We start from the raw sequence: 21,707 nt of genomic DNA, 5'->3' as shown, positions 1-21,707 counted from the left end.
ATATCATGGTATCTTAGTTTATGGTAAGCTTTTTACACACATATTTTGTAAGTCATTTTTTATGTTACTAGTAATCAAATCAGTGAAACACCACATAAAAGCCCAAGTTTATCTTTCTTGAGGATGAAGTAAAACTTCAGAGATAGAACACTATAGCTGCCATAAGCAGAAGGAATATACAAAAAGCAGAGTCAGTCTTTGCCGAGCAGAACTTTAATCAAACACTCTGATGATAAATTTGAACTTGGATGCACAAAGCGTATTCTTCCTGAATATTTCTGCCTGGTTTACCAGACACAATCTTTATTGGGAAGCAAAGACACTACTGTTAGTGTCTCATTTGCAAACGACATTTTATAATTTTAAACTATGTTTTACAAAAGACATATTTTGGATACCTCTAACACTTATAGTAGCAGTACTAGTGAGAGTGAACGGTATGTCCTTTCTCAGATACGTACAGCAAGTGTTTATATTATATGAGGAAGAACATTTTCTCTATCAGCTGCATGTACACTTGAGAGGCCAAAAAACAACTACACATCTTTGGGAGGCACCCACAGTCCTAATATTGTTTCCCCTTATTGCCAGGTGTGAACTGTTCACCAATACGACAGTTCCTACAAACCTTGTGGAGTATACGTGACCTACCTACTCCCAAAGCTGAAATAAGAGTTTTAAGGCAACTAAGCACATTTGCATATAATTTACTTTTTCAGCCTCAGAAAGAGCACTAATTGAATATTATTTATTTGTTGGTTTTCGTCTACTGAACACACAGTTTCAATGTTGGCAAAGGCAAACCTACTTTAGTGAGTCTGCAATTCAATGTCACTCGTTTGCAGATGATTTCACCTTAATAAAGTGTGGAGGATTTAGTTACTGTAACATATTTAAATGAAGCAATTAATAGTTTGTGTGTGGTATTTAGGAAATGTTTTTCTTCATACGTTTGCCTGACAAGATACTCCTTTCAGAGAACATAATCATAGGAGCAAGGACAAGGAGGAAACAAAGTATCTGCTTGTGTAAAAAAAAAAAAAAAAAGAAAAAAAAAGAAAGAAACCTGACTTCTATTATACGTGCACTTTTATAGCCAAAACAATTAAATTCCAGTACAGTATTATATGGATGGACTAAACTGGGGTGTCATTTGGTATCATTAACTCAACATAAAATGTTATGCCTTACCATAAAATAAATACCTAGAAGTTTCATACAGTATTCCTCTGAAAGAGGATTTTATTTCTTTCAAATGTTTTCAATAAATAGAAACTGGGGCCTCATAAGCAGGCCCTATATATATTTTTACAGAAAAATACAATTGTGTTCCACACACTGAGTCTGAAAAATTGACACTCTCAGTTCATAATGTTATGCATTAAAATACCATAGGTTCATGCAAAAAAACAGTTTACCAAAATGGTAGCTCCTAATTTCACTAGAAACATCATACAAAGCTTTGTTGTCTCTTGGTTAGAGAGAATAAACTCTTGTCTTGAATAGGTTAACTACCTACCCTTGCAGAAAACAAATATTTTCCACATGCTTTATACCAATACTGCATTAGAAAAACTATAAGATATCATAATTTAGATACAGGATGTTCTATTTTTATTCCAAATCTGAATAGCAGAATATCTGAATATCAGAAACATGCAGTTGCCAATAAATATCATGTATTATTTGAAATTTAAGAACAACTTCACAAAGTAAAACAAACAAAAAGCCTGAACAACAACAACAACAACAAATTTGCATGGACAAGGTGTATGACAGAATTGGGCTGACCTGTATTACTCTGTTAATGCTCCAAAACCAGGACACAGGTGAAAACAAGAATGAGGGAAAACAATAGCTCAATACAAATCATCTATCAGCAATCAGGTACGACTTGTCAGGAAAAATACCTGGATTGCTAAATGTGAATGGTTTATTTCCTATCAGCTGCCACTTAACAGCAGTGGGTTCTTTGATGAGTACAACCAAGATAATTTCTGAAGCAGAGAACTTGACCAGTTTAAAAAGAAAGCTCTTTTCAAAAGAAGATGAGAAGGGGGCAGCTTAGAGATCTCAGACTGAAAAGCAGCATTTTCCAAAGGTGTCTGGAGAAGAAATGAAGAGTAACAGTCCAGCATGGGATGCTCTGACCTCAGGTAAGTTTAATATGTACAGAGTAGTAGTTTTCAATCTTTATCAATTTGCAGATCTAAAAAGGGCAATGGATTAAACCCTCCTGACAATAACTTGCTTTTCTTAGTTACTTCTCATAAACTGTGAAGAACAGGCCTCTGACTCCCCAACGGGCTGCAGACCACACGTTAAAAACACTGGCGTCAGAGGGTTGTTTTTTAAAACCCCTTTGCTTTAAATAGTCTGGCTCCTATTGTCAAGCAGTTAGCTCTCCGGTTTAAGAAAGCTGCCTGGTGCGTATGAACTCTTGATCACAGACTTCAAAGGGAAGAAACACATGTGCAAGGTCAGCATCATACAACTGGTTGTCTTATGAAACTGTCTTATGACAACCAGTTGCTCCACGAGACTGGATATGCTCTGTGGGAACAGCAGCCACATGCTCAGTCTGTGCCTACAACTGTACTGGAAGGTGACAATTTTCTTGTGTAGAAATTTCTGTGTAGAACAATGATCAAAACAGTGCAAAAAAACCCAAATACACTAATTGGTTGTTCAGTTAAAATGAATTAAATGCACTCAAGGGGAAAATTTCTCTCCTTTTGGAGCATCTAAAACTAAAGAGGTCACCCTAACGCCAAAATGCGGAGCACACCCAGGTGTTACACCCTGCCGTACCCGCGCAGAACTGGCTGGCACTGAGGAGACTGGAGGGGGTGCTGAGACAGGGCTGCCACAGTGCTTGGGAAATACAGGTACAGCCACCTAGGTCTCAAATGAAGCACACGTTAATCAAGCAGATAAATAACCTGACCTGTGCAAAACAAGCTGAAGTTCTGGGACACTTCAGGCATAGTCTCTTTGTGAGGTAAACAGCTATTCCAAACCTTACTAAAGGGGGAGGGGGGGCGGGGGGGGGGGAGTGAAAATGTATAGCAAGGGTGTCAAACTCATTTTCACTGGGGGCCACATCAGCCTCGCGGTTGCCTTCAAAGGACCGAATGTCATTTTAGGACTGTATAACAGTCCTTTGAAGGCAACCGCGAGGCTGATGTGGCCCCCAGTGAAAATGAGTTTGACACCCCTGATCTATAGGTAACTCTTCTATAAGATGAGACTGAACTGAAATGTTTAGGAAGCTTTTTCCACTTTTATCAGCAGTACTATGCATGTTCAGATTTTACCAAGGTCTTTTAAGGTTTAAATTCTCAACAAAAAAACCCCACCCAAAATCGGATGGCACATTAATTTGGGAGAAATCTTTTCAGAATATGGCCTTCTGATCTCCATTCTTCAGCTGAAGATCAGGCATGGACTAGCATTGTCCCACTGGTACACACCATGAGAAAACTTTTCAAAGACTAACTGAATATCCATGGAGTCTTTTTAACACCAGTCTCTAAGTGGATATTGGCACCATGTCTCCCCTGAGACATATGAAATATAAGCCTGATTTCTACATAAGATCAGCATTAGTAAATGTTAAATTAAACCATTATTTCTGACATTTTTTCAAAGTATGTCAGCTTCAGTAACAATATGTTCTGTCAAAAGGTCTCTCTGATGAAAAATGGCTAATACTGCTCTTCACAGTCTTCACAACAACTTATGGCCTTTTCAGTTCTACCAGTAAGATTTAGTAGAAAAAACCCTGTTCTGTTCTGACGATTAATTTTTTTCCTAAATACAGATCTATATAGGATGTAGAAATCAACAGCTGTAAATACAATAAAATGTCAATATAGAGCAGAACCTATTTAATGGCAGATTTTCTTTGGTTTGCATTTATTTACATACAATTTATGAAGGATACAGTTATTCATAAAAAGTGGGAACTTTTAAAGTTCAAATCAGCCCAAAGGATTGCCTTTCTCTTTTAAAAATAATTTTTGTCTAAAAGATGCTTGCACCACGGGGAAGCACCAGCACATGGATGCTGACAAATAAATGTATGAATACTGACAGCATAATAGAACTGAGTAAGCAAATTGTACTTAAGAAAAAAAAAGTGTTACAGTTTGTCTGCATTACTTTCTATATATATTCTGATGTGTTTGGGGATGAACTTGGTAGACAACACAATGTAACAATTTCACTGCATACATTCATGATGTTAGTTCTCCTTACAAAAAAATTGAACAGTTTCAACACTTAGTGTCGTTGAGGTGGACAGTGAGTCAAAAGGGAGTGTCTCTGAATCCTTAACGTAGGCAAGATGCAATAATTTCATTACAGTATTATAAGCACAAAAGCCTCCCCTTCAATCTTTCTTCCCACCTTTTCGTAGTATTTGACCTCGTAGTCCAAGATGATGCCATTTGGATGTTCGGGTTCTTGCCAAGACAGAGATACACTGTTCCTGGACGTCCTGTCTTTCCTTATGACTGTGATGGGGGATGGAGCTGTAAAGGGGATGGGGAGATGAGGGAAGAGAGAAAAGCAAACTGAGTTTATCTCTGTTCCAATCCTTGGCAGCAAGTACTGTTTCCATTTAAAAGACTCATGAGCATAGGTCTGGATTTGTATCAACATTCAGCAGCTGGATTATAGTCCTGGTACACATGCCTTAAAGCACGCTGGCCTCGAGGAAAATGAACTGAGACTTTCTGTTAGACTGGAGGACTAGTGGCAAGAGAGCAGATGGTTTCAATCTGCTACTACAGTGAAAGCAATGAAATACATTTGATACACTAAAATACAGAACAAAATAAAAGTGCTACCTATTTGTTGTAGTGCTGAAGTATTATCACTACCAGACTCTGCAGAAGTCTGATAATATTTTCATATGCAAGTGTAAAATGGTGCTGGGTTGCATTATGTACAAGGAGCTCCGTGTATCCACAGCTAGTAATAACCATCAACATACTGCAGAATACAGCCTCTTTTATGACATTACTTGGTAAGGTCTCCAGATACAAATTGCTCCCATATACAGTTTTCCTTTACCACATTTATTTGAAAATGAAATCTGAAGAAAAAAATCCTGAACTACAAAATAACCTCATTTCTGATCTGTATTAATCAGTTAGGCATGATGACCAATTGCAGGCCACAGACTCTCACCCACCACTCAAAACTTGGAAGTATTATCAATGTTACAGGAAAAAAAATTATAATTATCTAAGATTCTTGAACACCAGTTCAGCTTTAGACCACCCAGCTCTACACACTGTTCCAAGACCTCATCTACGTTTCCTGGACTTACTGAAAGTTATGCAATTTTGTTAATTATTTTTTCTGCTTCTTTTGGGTTAGCCCACTCTGACCGTCTCTTTTCCATGGTTTTGGCCAAAAGTGATCAGATGATAACTTACAGATCACATGTTAAAGGTAATAACTGTAATTAAAAAAAAAAAAACAAAAACCAAAAAAACATAGTAAACAAACCAAAACTTTTCTCAATAAAGTCTTTTATCTTAACATGTAAAACAAATGTGTTTATAAGTTCAAAATTGTGCTATCCTAATAAAAATGCTCTAGCTGATCTAAACGATGTAATTTCAGCTGAATCCTATGAAGCTTTTACTGTTCATATAAAACTAGTTGCACTTCACAGGCATTACGCATTTGCATGTCTTCACGAGTGCCCTTTCTGTTTGGATTTTCATTCCTGGAAGAGATCATTCAAAAAACAGAAAAAATAAGAAGTTTAATTAAAATAAATTTTGGAAAATCCATTCTGTGTTTGATTTTTCTCAACTTCCATCAAAACATACTTTCTAGTCTTGAGTCATAATCTAAATGTTGACATCCTCCTTTAATTGACCAGAACATCTAGAAAGATACATACACTTGCAAAAGCACATATGTATATACACACTTCCACATTCATTCTGGGCTGAAACACATCCGCTGAGATGAGACAAGGTTCAAAATAGTTTTCTGAGAAGATCAAAAACTTGCTCCTTATCGTGAATTTAAATTATGAAATCAGATTTTGGAGGGGTTTTTTTTGTTGTTGTTGTTTGATTGATTGGTTTTTGCTTGTTTGGTTAGTTGGTTTGTTTTGGTTTTAAAGCAGAATGGGAAAGAGTTTCTTTCTATTTTACTCAGACTCACCAGATTTATGCTTGCTGAGAGCTAAAAAGCATTAGGGCAAGGTATACAGGACTGGTTTGTAATAAACATCCTTCAGTAATTCCACTTGAATTCCACTCAGGCACAAACCATTGCTAGAGCTAAAATACAAAGTGGTTAGCTGGCTGGACTGCTCTACTGTAGCCAGGTCTATGTCAACTCATATACCCAATATACCCATGCTTGCTGCTTTTATATTCTTGTAAGTAATTTTTATGTCTTCTTTTTAAATCAAGCTATTGCTATTCATCTTTTCTACTTTTTTTTTTTTTTTTTTTGCATGTGAATAGATTGGCAGGACCAGTAGCCCAGCTGGTAGCACTTCCCATTAAGGTAACATTAATATAGATTTTATGAATAATTAATAGATGATTAACATAAATGGCTTTTCCCCTAATAAATTATGGTAATTTGTGCTATAACACACTCTCAGGTCAGGCTGGAATAATCTTATATGCTCCAATAAAGATGTGCTTTAAAAAAAGCTTTCTTCTAACACAGTATTAATTATTTTGAGCTCATTTACACACATCTCTGCAGATGCTACCAGCAACTTATCTCACAGCAGTTTATTAGAAAAGCGTCTGCTCTGCAGTTATCAATAACGTCATAAAACATTCATATACCTTTCTAATCCCTAGGGTTCCCAAAGCTGCTTACAAATTATACACACAAAGTGTCTGGAAAAGACAGCATCCCACTGCATGGGTAAATGGGAGATGGATAATCATGGGGAACACAAAGTTTCAGGCAATTTAATCCCATGCGCAAAACAGATCCAAGTTCTACAACGCAGTGCTGCACGCCAGGCCACTCCTCAGCTACTGAACCTCTGCAATATGGGAATTATCTATTCTAAATCTGCTTAAACCAGCATCTTACTTTAACTACATTGATTACAAAAGTTACCTAGTTTTAAGGCATTAATCTTCAGTGCATAAAGGAACAATGTCTTCAGATATTTCAGTGGTCAACTATTCAAACTATTTATTTCTAGAATAGAAAGCACACTATTCGAGTTCAGAGAGCAAGATATGTATTTGTAACAATTTTAATTTTTAATCTTTTATATTATTTTTTTTCCCCCCATCTTGTTCAACCATCTTGTATTTCATCTGAGCAGTTTAATTTTGAAGCACACAGGTTGTTGAAAACAAAGACTCAGTATCTGGGTAAATACATTTCATAGTTTTCCTGTTGTTCCCATTATCTCTTTGTGTTCACACTGGATCTTGCAAGCTGATTTTGATCCCCCCAACATTTCTGTTGCATGGAACAGGGCTCCGGAGAGGAGAGCCCTCACAAGAACCTCTTCCAGCAATTACTCTCCTGGCACCAGGTCAGGCTTACAGCTCTTTGAAGCATAGGCAAAACTGAACAGTGCTGCTCCTGGGAAGAGTTCAGCACCAGGACCCTACTGTGTTAGGTTAATGTCTGGACTCAAAGATCCGAAAGGTCTTTTCCAAACAAAATTATTCTATTTTGCACAAAGGAGAGTAGTGGGCAGCAAGGATAAATCCTGATGTGAGCATCCCCAACAGGCATCCTTATGGATCCCTGGTGGATGGGGGCAGAGCAAGGTGTGAGGATGCTGTGCTCGGGGCCCTGCATCCTGCACTGCCCAGCACAACTACACAGCAACCCGGATTTCCCCAAACCACACACTGCTGTACGTTGAGAGACAGAGGTGGCCTGGCTCTTCTGCTGTGTCTGCTGCCCCCCACAGCTGATGTCTGTCTCCATATTTACTAAACTGGTTTTTGCCTATGTTCAGAACTGACTCCTCTACTAACACACAGGATCAACTGACGAACACGTGTCAACTACCCTTTGGTTTGACCAAGATGAGTTAAAACAAAAAAACTGCCAGCACAACACATAGCAGGAGTTTTCTTTGCTGGTCAGTAAGAATCTAGTTCTGTTAAAATTTTAACTCCGAATGCAATCTTTTTTTTCTTTTTCTGCTATACTTGTTATATAGTTTGGTTAGAAAAATGGTAGAAGTCCCTGAACCCTAAATTAAGAAAACATCTTGTTCAGATAACTTCTAAGTTTGCATTTAAATCTGCTGCAACCAATGGATATAAGATATAGTAAAATTTGAGGTAAGCTGTAAGTACGTATCGCCCTGCACAGGGACAGTCATACGACAACAGAAGCGCCTTCCTGACCTATGACCCCAGCTAAGGTCTGGACCACATTTAGGAGGTATAACTTGATACCTGCATCATGGATTACATTTATTTTTGTACACATCTCTAGAATACAGTGTAATAAATCAAAACATGAATTGTGTTCTAAATAGTGCCTTTTGATATTTACTTATTTTCATATGAGGGTTTTTTTCTCAAGTTCTTGAATATTTCCTATGAAGCAGAAAAAGACAATTTCCAATTAAGTCAAGAAAGCTATGTTAATCTCAGAGCAATCACTTGTGGCCCAAAGTATAAGTCAGCCTTAGTTTCCATGTTGTAACACCACTCGTCCTGTCTTCTCACCAGAAGAGCTTATGTATTATATTTTACTATTTACTTGGAAGAGTCTGAAAATAACAGTAGAGAGAGAAATTGCAGTTAAAAGAAGTTAAATTACAAATGATTAAACAGTGATGCTTATAAAGACTAAATGTCTTTAGTTGTCTGGATGAGGAAGAGAGAGCTGAGAGCTTTCTCTTTACTGAAGACCACCAAAAAAACTACAGTAGGTTGAGACTGAATTAAAAATCAGGCTACAGAAGGGATCAGAAGCTCTTCATATTTAAAACATCAATTTTCCATTGCAGTTCCAGGATTTCCCTTTCATAAAGTAAAAGACAATTAGATTTTGGAACAACATAGTGCTGGAACAAATATTTTAAATGCCTGCAGCTCCTATTGGCAAAAATTATTGGTTAGCAAAAAAATGACATATTATGAAGCTTTTTAAGATAAATAGAAGTTCTTAAAATTCTATTAAAGCATCAATATCAATATTAGGCTAAATTATCATTTAGACAATATATGTTGCAAGGAAAAACTTAAAGAGTACTTTCTTAGACTAAGAAGATGCTGTTTCAGTGATTGTTGGATAAATTCTGTGGCTCATATTCCTCTATGTATTTACATTTTATTGGTCTTTTCACTAATGTATTAGTACTCTCTCTGAAAAAGGGCTGTTAGATTTTTTTTTTTTTTTTTTTTACAATTAACTTCAAGCTTTTGTGGCCATTCATTGAGAGGTTAGGTCACCTTTTCCTTAAGAAAAAAAGGTGCTTATTCTCAATAGTCACATGCAATGCATTTTTATGCATCAGATGGTTACTGTTTGTCTGGTACTACAGCCTAACCGGTTTATGACTAGTTTAAGCAGTTAATATGAACTTTCAAAACTCCCTAGAGTTAAAAGGGGAAATGTACTTTGAGCGTTCAATGTTGTTAGGTAGCATTTGTGACAACTGGGAATGTGGATGTTGAAAAGGTAACGATCGCAATGATCCAGGGAGCTTAGACTCACAAGTGTAAAAACCTCTTCACTCATGACTGTTAAAGGTGCAAGCAAATAACATGAAGGATCTAGCAGAGGGGACAATAAAACTCTGCTCAAATTGATTTCCCAGTGAAACTGACCCCAACAGATCATTTGTTTTCCTCCAGTTTAATAGCAGCTGTATATAAATCTCCTTATTGACTTTTTCCTTATTGTTTTCATATGTGACTGGCTTACAGATGCATATATACACTGGAAGAAAATTCCCTGTCCTGCGACAGAGAGAACTCAGTATTAACTTTGGGAAGCCTTGTGGGTACAATTGCTGAAATATTTAGAGTCCTGTTGTTTCTTGCTTAGGTCTCTGTATCAAATTAAATTTTAGGAAAGGTTTTAATTCTAAAATGACTATTGCTTGCTCACTTCCAGCTTTTGCTAGCAACCAGCTATCAGCTTCAGAGAGTAAACTGTTTCAAGCTATGCTGAAAGATGGTGACCAACAATATATCTGAGCCAGCAGAGCCGACCGTATTACCCAAATTGCAAATTCTTCTGCACTGCTGAATAAATGGAAGGTTTGTTCCATTTTCTTTCATTAGAAAACTGATGATTTTGTTATCTAATCATAATACTGTCATCTGATATAATATATCAATTTTCTTTAATGTCTAGATGCTCCTAGGAGATAATGTAGAACAAGAACAGTAAATAAAGATCATAATCTGAAAATCAAATCTGCAGCCTCTGACAGTAGGATCCACTGGGACCCAAATCCAAATCTGTAAATCTTAGAGAACCAGTGTCCAAACCACAAAACTATCATACAAGTCAAAGTGGAAATACCAGTGTCTGAATCAACAAACCAATCTCTCACTCAGAGACATTTTCTCTTGAAAACTGGAGTCACAACTGCCAAGTCAGGATACATGTGAGAGCTTAGCCCAGTGCAAGCACTAGGCACCCACGTATGGCGTGGTCTGGCACTGCTCATAATGCTGCACATACACTTTTCAACCACGCAATGAGAACTCAACATCTGGGTTTTTGTGAACCAGCCTTTTTATCTTTAGGTTTATCCAACCATTCCACTACCAGCCAGTATTCAACTTGTGACACAGTCCTTAGTAATGGCTTGCAAATCACCATAATGACATGATCACATTAACACAATGCCTGCATGAACTACTACACTTATCCTTGGATCCTTCACATCTCCAGCATCTAGTCTGCAGATTAACATCTAAGGGGTTTATTACAGAAGATGGCTCACAGAAAGCAGTAGTTGCACTATGGTAAACCGCCTCTGACTGCATTACTATTTACTTTCTCCAATAAGTGTGGTGAAAGGTGCTGCCGCCCTCTGCAAGGCTGATCCCAGAGGCACATTCCAGGAGGGCTCAGTCAGTGCTGCGTCCACAGGTGCCTCCCAGGAGGCAGAAGAAGGAGGAAGCAGCTACACTTTAACAACACCTTGGAAACCTGCTAAACCCTACACACTCCTCTTCCAGATAAAATTACCCACCTTTCACTGCATGTGCAGACACAGTCCTTTGCCCTTTAATCTGCAGGACACGTAGTTAAACCAGCACAGCGCTTGTATTTGCATTCCTGCACCTCTTCCTTGAGCTGAAGCAGACTCAATGTATTTTTACAACTTGGGCTGTAAAACATCATCTGATTCTGTAACATCATTAGCCGACTGTCAGCCAGAAAGCAACGCACCTTCCCTGTCCTTTCATGTCGCCAGAAAGCAGAGGTTATGGAGTCCAGCCACCCCGACAGCAAAAGGCCCATGTTGGCCTACAGGACCCTCACACAGGATCCAGGCTGGATCTTAGCAGGGTGCAATCATGAAGAAGTGGGTGAAAAGGTTCCCAGTTTTGGAGAGAGGGTTATCAAGATCTGGGCATTTACACAATCAAAATGTGGAAGGAAAGGAAAGGAAAGGAAAGGAAAGGAAAGGAAAGGAAAGGAAAGGAAAGGAAAGGAAAGGAAAGGAAAGGAAAGGAAAGGAAAGGAAAGGAAAGGAAAGGAAAGGAAAGGAAAGGAAAGGAAAGGAAAGGAAAGGAAAGGAAAGGAAAGGAAAGGAAAGGAAAGGAAAGGAAAGGAAAGGAAAGGAAAGGAAAGGAAAGGAAAGGAAAGGAAAGGAAAGGAAAGGGACAAAACTTTAAGGATGAACAGAAGCCAGCCAAGTTTAGATGAACCAAAGCTGTCTGTGGGAGCTGTGTGTGTTTCTCCCAAACATTTTAAAGACTGACTTGTTCATGGTTATTTTAACAGATGATTGTGTGCATGATGGCAGAAGTACCCAAATGCCTCTGGAAGCTGGTGGATTCCAGCCTGTGGTCACAGACTCCACCATGTCTGCAGGCATTGCACAGGTGCCGTGAAGAAAAGGCAGCAGGGAACCGGGAAGGGGAAAACAAGCAGCTTCAGCAGGAATTGCACTAAAAGGCAGCTGCTTGATTTCGCTCTCAAGTGCAGAGAAAAGCAGCCTTCTGGGCAGCAGCTGTCACTATACAAGTGATTATCAGAGCTCACTTCCCACTTCTACAAATAAATTCTAAATTAAAAGCAAACTTCATTAAGTATTGCACATTCATGTTCTCAGTCCTCCCTCTTTTTATTAAAAGAGATAGTAAATGCCTTTCACAAAGCAAACAAAATGTTAGACTTACTCATATGTTTAACACGTGTGTAATAAATCGTGGAAATGCCACGTCCATTTGGGAAGTATCAGGCTGGACAAGGCACTCGCTTCAGAAACCAAAAATTATGGTGCCATGGCGGTTGCAGCTGTTATTTTAGAGAGGAGACAAATGCCGTATATGCTTTCATGAGGATTCAGCCCAAAGGTACTCATAACACAAATGTTATTCTTTCTGTTCTCTGTTTGAGATGGTGATGGTGGGAGATTCGCAATACTTCATATTTGTCACTGAATGTGTTTAAGACCATATCAGTTTAAAATAAACAGTTTTGCTTTGCCTTTCCTGCCCCATTGTTACATTACTTTATAGGATGTTAGAGACCCAGGCTTCCTGGTGGGAAGTTTTCAGAAAGAAGAATCTATTCACCATACTCATAACATCAACTGTCAGCTGCTGAGTAGGTTTTCCCTTTCTGTGAAAGTTTAGTTATTACCTCAACCACAGAAATCACTTTCACAATTTAAGAAGTGTTGAAGTATTATCTCTAGAAATGCCCATTTCCAAAACTGGAGAAGACAATTGCCATCATATAAGTAATTTATGACAGAAAGTACTTCTCTCCTTTTAAGTAATCACCAAGAGCTCCTGAACTGTTCTGTCAGTAATTTCCATTAGAGTCTTTTCAACATGGTGAGAAAACACTGCAAATGGAAACAATGTATCTGAAACATCTTGTTATTCTTTAGTAGTTTCACAGAGGGATTTGGACCATTTGGTTTTACAAAAGTTAAACAGGACAGGAGAATCTCTGATGGAACGGATTTGAAAGGTGATCACATCTCCTTTCACTCTCTTTTGGATTTTGGGGTGATTTATTTTTGTTTGGTGTGAAACAGTTTCTTTGTAGAGAGAAGTATAGTTTACTAGAAGGAATGTTTAAAAGAAAACTTTTTCATATGTATTCTACTGTAGAATCAGACACTGCAAGAAAAGCAAAAAGAAACAAAGAAATATAACTTCCTTGAGGGATTTCTGGCATCAAGCTTACAAATTCTGAGGACGTTCACTTCGCAACACTGGGAAGTTGGCACTGGAGAGGAGCAGCAAAGTCTTCAGTTTTCAGAACAAGGTCTACTGGTTTAAGAAGGTACCTGTCTTCACGAGCAGGATGACATATCCTCAAGCTCAGATCAGCTTATGTAGTTGGTCTGAGTAAAATCAAAGGTTCATGTATGTGAAGACTGTACATGCGGGGGTGCATAACTTTGAATTTATAATTTGGTTTTATATTAAAATGCTTTAAAAAAATAATTCTTACATTAATAATTCCCATTGACAGGAATAATCCCCAAACCCAAAGAAACAAGTAACATCTTTTTCCCAGCTGTCCTCAGTCTGCACATTGTCCAGATGGAATAGCTTCAACAAGCAAGGGAAGTTGATAGTTTTGTTTACTATCAAGAGGAACGCTGACTATTTCCCTCAGTGATTACTGAGAATGCTAGCGCAGATAAGGGAAAGCAAGAGACAAGTCCAGGGAATGTCTGAGTCCTAAGCATCCTGTTTACCTACATTATTTTTACTATTTTACAAAACCAAGATATTAAATAAGGATCCACACTTAGACTCATGTTAAGACTATAAGAGAAGCAGTAGGGAAAACCATTATCCACTGATTGCGGAATACAACTTCACTGTGACCTCTGGGAAAGGTAGCTAAAAGCACTGGAGGTGAAAAGCGCTGGCTGAGCCACAAACTTCACCTGCGAACTTCTTCTAAGGTCACAAGTGTTCACATGAGGACTGTGTGCGCACAGAAGAGACCAATATATGTCACAGACTTTGAAGCCTCGGCAGAGCTTCCTTGACATTCAGGGGAAAAGGGATCGAAGGCTTTGCAGGCAGAATGTCTCTAGCTAATAACAGGCTATGCATGGAGTGACATTGTTAAAACACTTCCCTTTTATATCCCTAAAGGAGGAGTTTTATGAGTTAAAATGATCCTCGAATAGCCTCTGGGCTGAACTGTAAAACACATTTGAAAAGCGTAAAATCTTTATTTATGCCAGGAATGTTTGAAACTCAAAAGATAAATGTCATTCAAGAAAACAAGCATGTCTCAGGTATTCAGTACGTAATGGGGCACAGCTGTAATAACAGTCAATGAACCAGAGACTCCCTACATCATGTCATTAGCTCACTTTTAATAAGTCTATCTTCTTGTCCTTTTTATAAGGACCATAGGGAAAGAAAGAAATAGATCATGCACCAAACATCTGTGGCTTTCTCAAATTGTCTCTCTTACAAGACAGATCTACTTAAGGGACCTGCCTTGGGATACAGATTGTAAAGTGCACACAACCCTTTCTAAATATGGATTTTATTTAAGCAGGGAGCATCACACATCATCTGTGAGTTGCTGAAGACAGTGCAGTCTAGCTTAACAGAATAAAGGCTGAGCACATAAATAGCATCACGGTTTCTGCAAGTAATCAAAGACATATACTGAAATAAAGCTTGGTGCCGCTTGGTGCTGCATTTATTCCCTTGAAGCCACAGACTTCAAGCAAATAAAATTCTAGTTCTGAGGAGATTTTAACAACTTTTCCTGGGAGATAAGTGAGTCTTTGTTTATAATAGCCCTGACAAGTTTACTGATTCTTTCTCCATTTTAAATGTTTATCCCCCAAGCTGAAACTAAAGGATAACTTGAAATTTTAAATCTGCAAATGACACGTAGATTAAGATATTACAAACCAGCTACATCTACCCTTTAACTCTCCTCCCAGTCATCCCAATTTCTGTACCTAGGTCAGTTTTCTTCTCAAGCTTTTTTGAACAATTTTCACCCTTGCAAAAACTCCGTAGTGCCTTGTCAGTTATCTTCTCCTTAAACAGACTTAACCCTTCTGTGTTTCAAAACTGCTAGATTTGACTGCTAACATATATAAGAAAGAGAGGGAAAGAGAAGACTAGGCTGTGTGTTTACACCTGAATAAAATATCTGGTTGATGTGTTTTGATCACATTGTTATTCATGAATCCAGAAAAAAAAAATGAGAGAAAGATAGATTATGGAGTCAACTTCCAGACATGATGCTGCCACACAGAAATGCACATGCACAGCTACAATTGCAGTCATCTGTTTTCCTGCACCTTTTCATCCATGGGTTGAATGATCAAGCAAGACAATTAAACAGGCTACAGGAATTGTTCTGCTTTGTGAGTTTTAGAAATACAGAAAACTAAAGGAGAAGACTCCTGATCATCAGGCTATTCCTCCTCTAGGAAAGCCAGAGATTATATATGGTGTAGCTGGTTTTTTTGTTATTCTTTATATTATTGTTTGTGTAGATACCTCCCTCAGTTTGGATCCGATGGTGGTTTTCTCTTCAAGTTTCCTATACGAAAGAAGCTGTGCAGAGAAAGGAATCAACAATTTACAAGTGCACAGCTGACCTGTGGGGGGACCAAAACTCAGGTTTAGGAACTTTTAGTCACTTACTTGAGGAGCAAAATCACTTTCTACAGTTACTAGGAAAAGACTGACATCTCTAGGTAGAATTTAGCCCACAAAAAGCCTCCTGTATTTCCTTTGCATTTCTTTCTACAGCAGATAAGCAGAGATTCTTATTTATACTCCAGTTTTGTTTTTTTGTTTTTTTTTTTTTTTTCCCAACTATCTGAATCCTATATGGATTGTGTTGAAGAGCTGAGTTGAAATGGAGGGAGAGGGGGTCTCTTGTTACAACATGTCCCCTTTGTTCCTCTCCTGATGCGAGGATATGTGTCAGCACGAGACTCTCTGGAATCGATTTAGTACTGACACTGGCTTATTGTAGCTGAACTCAGTTGCTACCACCATTCACAGCTGCACTGTTGAGACCTTGGTTTACAAGGCCTTAAGTCCTTAAGAACTAATCAAACATAAAACTACATTTAAAGCTGTTACACTGTGCTTTTAGTGATTAAAATAAACAGTCTATTTTATTATCAAGCAGGCATGCAGTAAAGACCTGAGGTATTAAAAAATGTTTAGGCATCAGCACGGGTATGTTTAGAAAACACAGAAAATAGAATTGTTTTCATTAAACTTTGCTGCTAATTTTTTTTTTTTTTCTGGAACCCTGGACATTGAATCATTTTGGAAATAATAGAAAGGGTAAGAGCTCAGGAAGACACACATGCAAAGTAGAATGTACAACCTGACATGGAGTAGCTGCTCTATCTAGGAAAAGGCTGTGCGAAAAAGAGGATCACAGACTTAACTCTTTTGTTCTCACCTACCCTGTACCGGGTTTTGATTCTGTTAATTCTCTTTGCTTTGCTCCTGTGGTCCCTCCAGTCTAACCTGGACAACTGGATTTGCTACTCTACATGGTGACCCAGAGCCATTTGAATATGGTACATGGAAATTAAAGATAAAGCTGTAGGCAAGCTCGCTCAGGACAGCAATTAATATTCTAGAGCTTACATAGTTCTGACAGCTAGGAAATCCAAAGACATCTTCAAGAATAAATTATCTGTCTCCATAGTAAAACTGTACTACTGTAACATAAAAAAAAAAGTAGGAAAAAACTAATTCTTAGAGTAATATAAGTATGACTCTTCAGAGGTTTGCAGAAGTTTAACTGAAATGCTCACATGCAATTTAAAACCACTTCCCCCATAATCAGGCATCCTAATATTCACATGGGGAAAGCTAGTTAGTGGAAAGTAGGTCTCAGTTTCCTAATTGCTGACCAAGGGGGAGTACCATAGCTGTTTGCTATAGTACCATAGCATACAATAATGCTGTACAATACACGGATGAATAAGACTGGATGCTGCAGGCTGTCTGATGACAAAGCTTAGAAAGAGGCAGTAACCCACAGGTGATTTAACTAATACAAATCTCTCTCTCTGAAGCTATCTAGTCCAGGGCTATCAAACCCATTTTCACTGGGGGGCACATCAGCCTCGTGGTTGCCTTCAAAGGACTGAATGTAATCTTAGAACTGTATAAACGCAGTAGTTACATTCCTAGAATTACATTTGGCCTTTTGAAGGCAACCACAAGGCTAGTGTGGCCCCCGGTGAAAATGAGTTTGGCACCCCGATCTAGTCTTATGGATGTATTCTGTAAAATAAGCCAATCTTACTACAGTTTTCCACATTCATTTTATGTGCTGGGACAAGTTGTAAGAGCTTTGAGATTATCATTGCTAAATACCAAAACAAATGATTCCACAATGCTCTCCTGAATTTCTTTGAAATTGGGATATTAAGGTTTACAGCCTCTTTTTACCCATAGGTTTCCTCTCTCTTCAACCTGACTAAGTGTATGGGGAGTTAACTCCCCCAAATTTCATCGAAAAAGCCTTGCTACCTGGATGAAAAGATCACAGTTAAAAGATGACAGTAATTACTGAACCATCCCTTACCTGGTGTCCTTCCAGTTACCGCCATCCTCTTTGCACACAATCATCACACATCGATTGAGGTGCAAAGGGGCCTCTTCACATCACCTTCCTAGCCAAACCCTGTCCTAAAAGCAGGGTCAGCCAGAGCAAGTTGCTCAGGACAAAGCTAAACAAAGCTAAGCACACAGATTTTAGACCAAACATCAGAATCACTTCTTGTGGTCCCAGATCTACTGGGAGAAAAGAATGGGGACAGTACTGTGTGTGCTGGGATATCAGTGGGATGGCCAATGCTTCCAAAGACCTACCTGGCAGATCACCATCTGCTAATGGTGTAGATTTCTGCAAGTTCTAAAAGTTCTCCTAGCCTCTCTAGATTGCAAAGATCACTGCAGAGAAGATGTCTATTTAACGTGGTGCTAAGTCAATTAGGTCCTTGGTTAAAATACCTTGGTTAAAATCCTTTTGCTCAGCATTCCTGACTCATATCTACAATCTGTATGATAGTGTGTGTACCATAATGGCAGTGATATGGCAGCAAAACTCTTACTTTCTCATGCAGCATCTGCAAAGCATATTCAACTCACATATGTTCTTGATGCATTGGCCATGTTCTGCACTGGAAAAAACCCTCCCTCATTGTTGTAAACTGATTATCCAGTAGCACGATTGTGTTGTCCCTTCCAAATGTCAGTCTTTCTTCAGGGAATTCCCTGTTTCCATTAAAAACCTCCTTGGGCTCTAGTGTGAGTTTTAAGCTTACTAGAGCCCTAAGGCAGGAAATGCAGAACCACCCTGACCTGGACTAGATGTCTTTTGTGTTTGGGTTACTTATAAAGCTCCAAGGAATGGACAAATTTCTGGTCTGTACAGATCAATGCATTTTTAAAAAGCCTATAAACTGCAGTCAGAAAACCTGACAAACCAAGAACATCTGTGTCCAGACACCCGATCACACTAGTGAGAAGCCAGGCAGCGTGGCACAGCTGTTGGCTGTCAGCCTCTCTGTGCGGCGTTCACAACCAGCACACAACTCCAGGGCCACCCAGTTCCACATCATCTCCCATAGCAGCCAGTGACCCTTTCTAAACAGGGCTGATTTGTGTTATTAGGAGATAACATCTGTGTGGTGCAACATACTGGCATGAGGTGAGAGCTTTCTTCCGGCAGCAGCAGCAGGCTTCCATATAACTCAGAGGGAGCTGTATCAGGTGGCAGCTGAAGGCATGCATTAGAGTGTAATTAAAGAGGAAGATCAACAAACTAAACAGAAATGAAGGGTGACCTCTTTCATGTTTATAAATACGTAAAGGGTGAGTGTCACGAGGATGGAGCCAGGCTCTTCTCAGTGACGACCAGTGATAGGACAAGGGGTAATGGGTACAAACTGGAACACAGGAGGTTCCACTTAAATATGAGAAGAAACTTCTTCTCAGTGAGGGTGACAGAGCACTGGAACAGGCTGCCCAGGGAGTTGTGGAGTCTCCTTCTCTGGAGACATTCAAAACCCACCTGGACACATTCCTGTGTAACCTCATCTAGGTGCTCCTGCTCCGACGCGCAGATTAGACTGGATGATCTTTCAAGGTCCCTTCCAATCTCTAACATTCTGCGATTCTGTGTGCCCTCTCTGTTTTCACACCAAAGACAGAAAGACTTACAGGTGTTAGAAATATTGCAGTGTCATACCTATCTAGCTATGTTTTGCAAGAGACTTTTTTTCAGAGATGCCTGCTCATTAACCTTCACTGGAAGGGAAGGAAAGCAAAGTGCAATAAAAGGGCAGCAAAACTCAGGTCAGCCAGCTTGAAGAAAAAAAACAATCCATTTTCCCAAGTGATTCTGATTTTCCCTCTGTTCAGGTGACTGGATCTTGGCTTTACAACAGTTTTGTACTATAAAATGTTTATCTTTCAGAATCTGAGTCTGGATGTTTCAAACATGACAAGTGACAATGAAGCACATACTTCCTTTACTTTTAGCCTACATATGAAAAGTCTCCAGGAAAATCTTCTGAAGATTGTTATGAATTCTAAAACTCAGAGTCATTGTAAAGGTATTAGCAACATTGAAGGTGACCCATTTTGTGAGTGTATATATCTAAATGTATATGTAAATTACAAATATGTGTATGCATGTGCATATATGATGTGTTTATGTACAAAAATGGAGATGCTATGCAAACTGACTGACTCAACATATTGGTTGAATTTATTTTAATACACTTTGGCAGATCTCACAATTTTCACATTACAGAAAATTAGTACTATGCACGTTTTGATCTATGAGGCCGGTGATGGATTTGTAGGCAGAAATGCGCATGTGTATAGTGAGGAACATGTAAATAAATGTTTGTTCAATTTTCAGCAGACCTTTGGAACTCAGAGATACAGAAAACATAATGCCAACCAATGCCTTTTTTGAACTGAGTTCATCTGAAGTAAAGATGTACAATGTCTGATTTTTATCACCAAGAGAACTGCCACAAAAATCACATTTTTATCATTAGAAGGTAAAAAACATTCAGGCTCTTGGAAACCCACATACTTGAAAACCAATGTTTTGGGTGCGGGAGGAACATTCTACAGAATAGCTTTCACTAAGCTGGGATAGGCCCTGACAGTGCTTGAAAAATGCACAGGGATACTGAAAATCCAGGATTAAAACTGCAACTTCATCATGGCCATTGTGAGGGCACAGGGTTCCCAAATCAAGGTTGGCTGAATATAAGCTAAAGTCTTCAGACTTTCTGTCCCCACCCAGGTGTTTAAGTATGACATTAGCTAAAAATATGCTTCTGGTGTGTCCCTTTTGTGATCTAACCAGGAAAGGAATGCAACAGAAATCACATTTTTTGTAATTATACTCTAAACAATTACTTATATACAAATTTAAGGTCTAATTTTAGCAACTTTAGAACTTCCAGGGGAATTCTAGTACAGTAAACCAATTGGCGTGATCAAGAGATAGCACAATTAAGCCTGTAGTAACCCACACCACATAAATGTACTTAAAGCAATAATGTGCTATGCATAAACATAGAAAACACATTGCTTAAGCCACCTGTGGGTTGCATTGAAGAAATTTGCTATTTCCAGAAATGCATTGACTCTGCAATGTCACAGGAACTATTCTTTCCAAACCAAAATCAAAATCCACCATGTATCATGGTAAAAAAGGTTGCCAGCTCCAGGGCCTGGGGAAACACAATGCAAAGCAGGAGGCCACAACATAGGAATACCCATCATTGAGCCTAGGGAGTTCATTCTGTGGAGTGTCCCTTGGTGATTTTTAACTGCTACGGTGATGAACAGGCTGAAAGGTAATATCTCTGATACAAAAAAAAAAAAAGAAGAAAAGAGAGCAACTGAACAAAGGCTGCCCAAGCTGCTGATACAAATATCCAAGAAATGTAACTATAACAGTAGTAAATTCTTTGGAATGGACATGAGTGTTTCAGAGCTGAAGGTAATGCCTAAATGAGAAAGAGGTCATGAGAAGATGTTTCAATTGGGTAATTCACCTCTGTCTACCTACTACATAGTTGGTCTTCTAGAGCATTTGGAAACGTAGTGACTGCTGTCAGGAAACAGTCCGTTCTCACATTTTTATGCCTCCCACTTAGGCTTATCTGTGATCTGAGGACAAGAGATATATCCTGTATAGTGAAAAGCATTGCAATAAGATAGCACACTAGGAGAACATCTACTGAGAATGATGTTAACCTGGTTTGTGCTTTGAGGAAGACAGAAATGTAGGTATTTTGGGGACAGGGTGTGGGATGGGAGGAGGTGGGAGAAGACTTGCTGCACACACACATGCTTCCAGTACAGAGCCTTCTGATGGTGAACCACATGGAGAACTACAGAAATTTCAGGATCTAATGTTTCTTTTCATAGGCAAACATTGCTCCTAAACAAATGGTATCGAAACAAATGCTCGAGAAGAATCTAGATTCTTCATATCTCTCAGATAAATGA

At 38.7% G+C, this 21,707-nt stretch overlaps 1 protein-coding gene across 2 annotated transcripts in view; it reads right to left on the bottom strand.

Annotated features, from left to right (window-relative positions):
• EPHA3 (EPH receptor A3) overlaps positions 1 to 21,707 on the bottom strand; it is a 230,746-nt gene that overhangs the window by 56,449 nt on the left and 152,590 nt on the right. For both annotated transcript variants that reach the window (XM_065853481.2, XM_065853471.2), the window contains exon 6: positions 4,411 to 4,535. In XM_065853481.2, coding sequence (XP_065709553.1) covers positions 4,411 to 4,535 — 125 coding nt within the window. The remainder of the gene's footprint in view (positions 1 to 4,410; positions 4,536 to 21,707) is intronic.

The sequence above is a fragment of the Patagioenas fasciata genome, chromosome 1 (assembly GCF_037038585.1).
Source record: "Patagioenas fasciata isolate bPatFas1 chromosome 1, bPatFas1.hap1, whole genome shotgun sequence".
In the NCBI taxonomy this organism is placed as follows: Eukaryota; Metazoa; Chordata; class Aves; order Columbiformes; family Columbidae; genus Patagioenas; species Patagioenas fasciata.
Note: the sequence above shows the minus strand (reverse complement) of the source record. Positions and strands in the feature narration are given on the sequence as shown.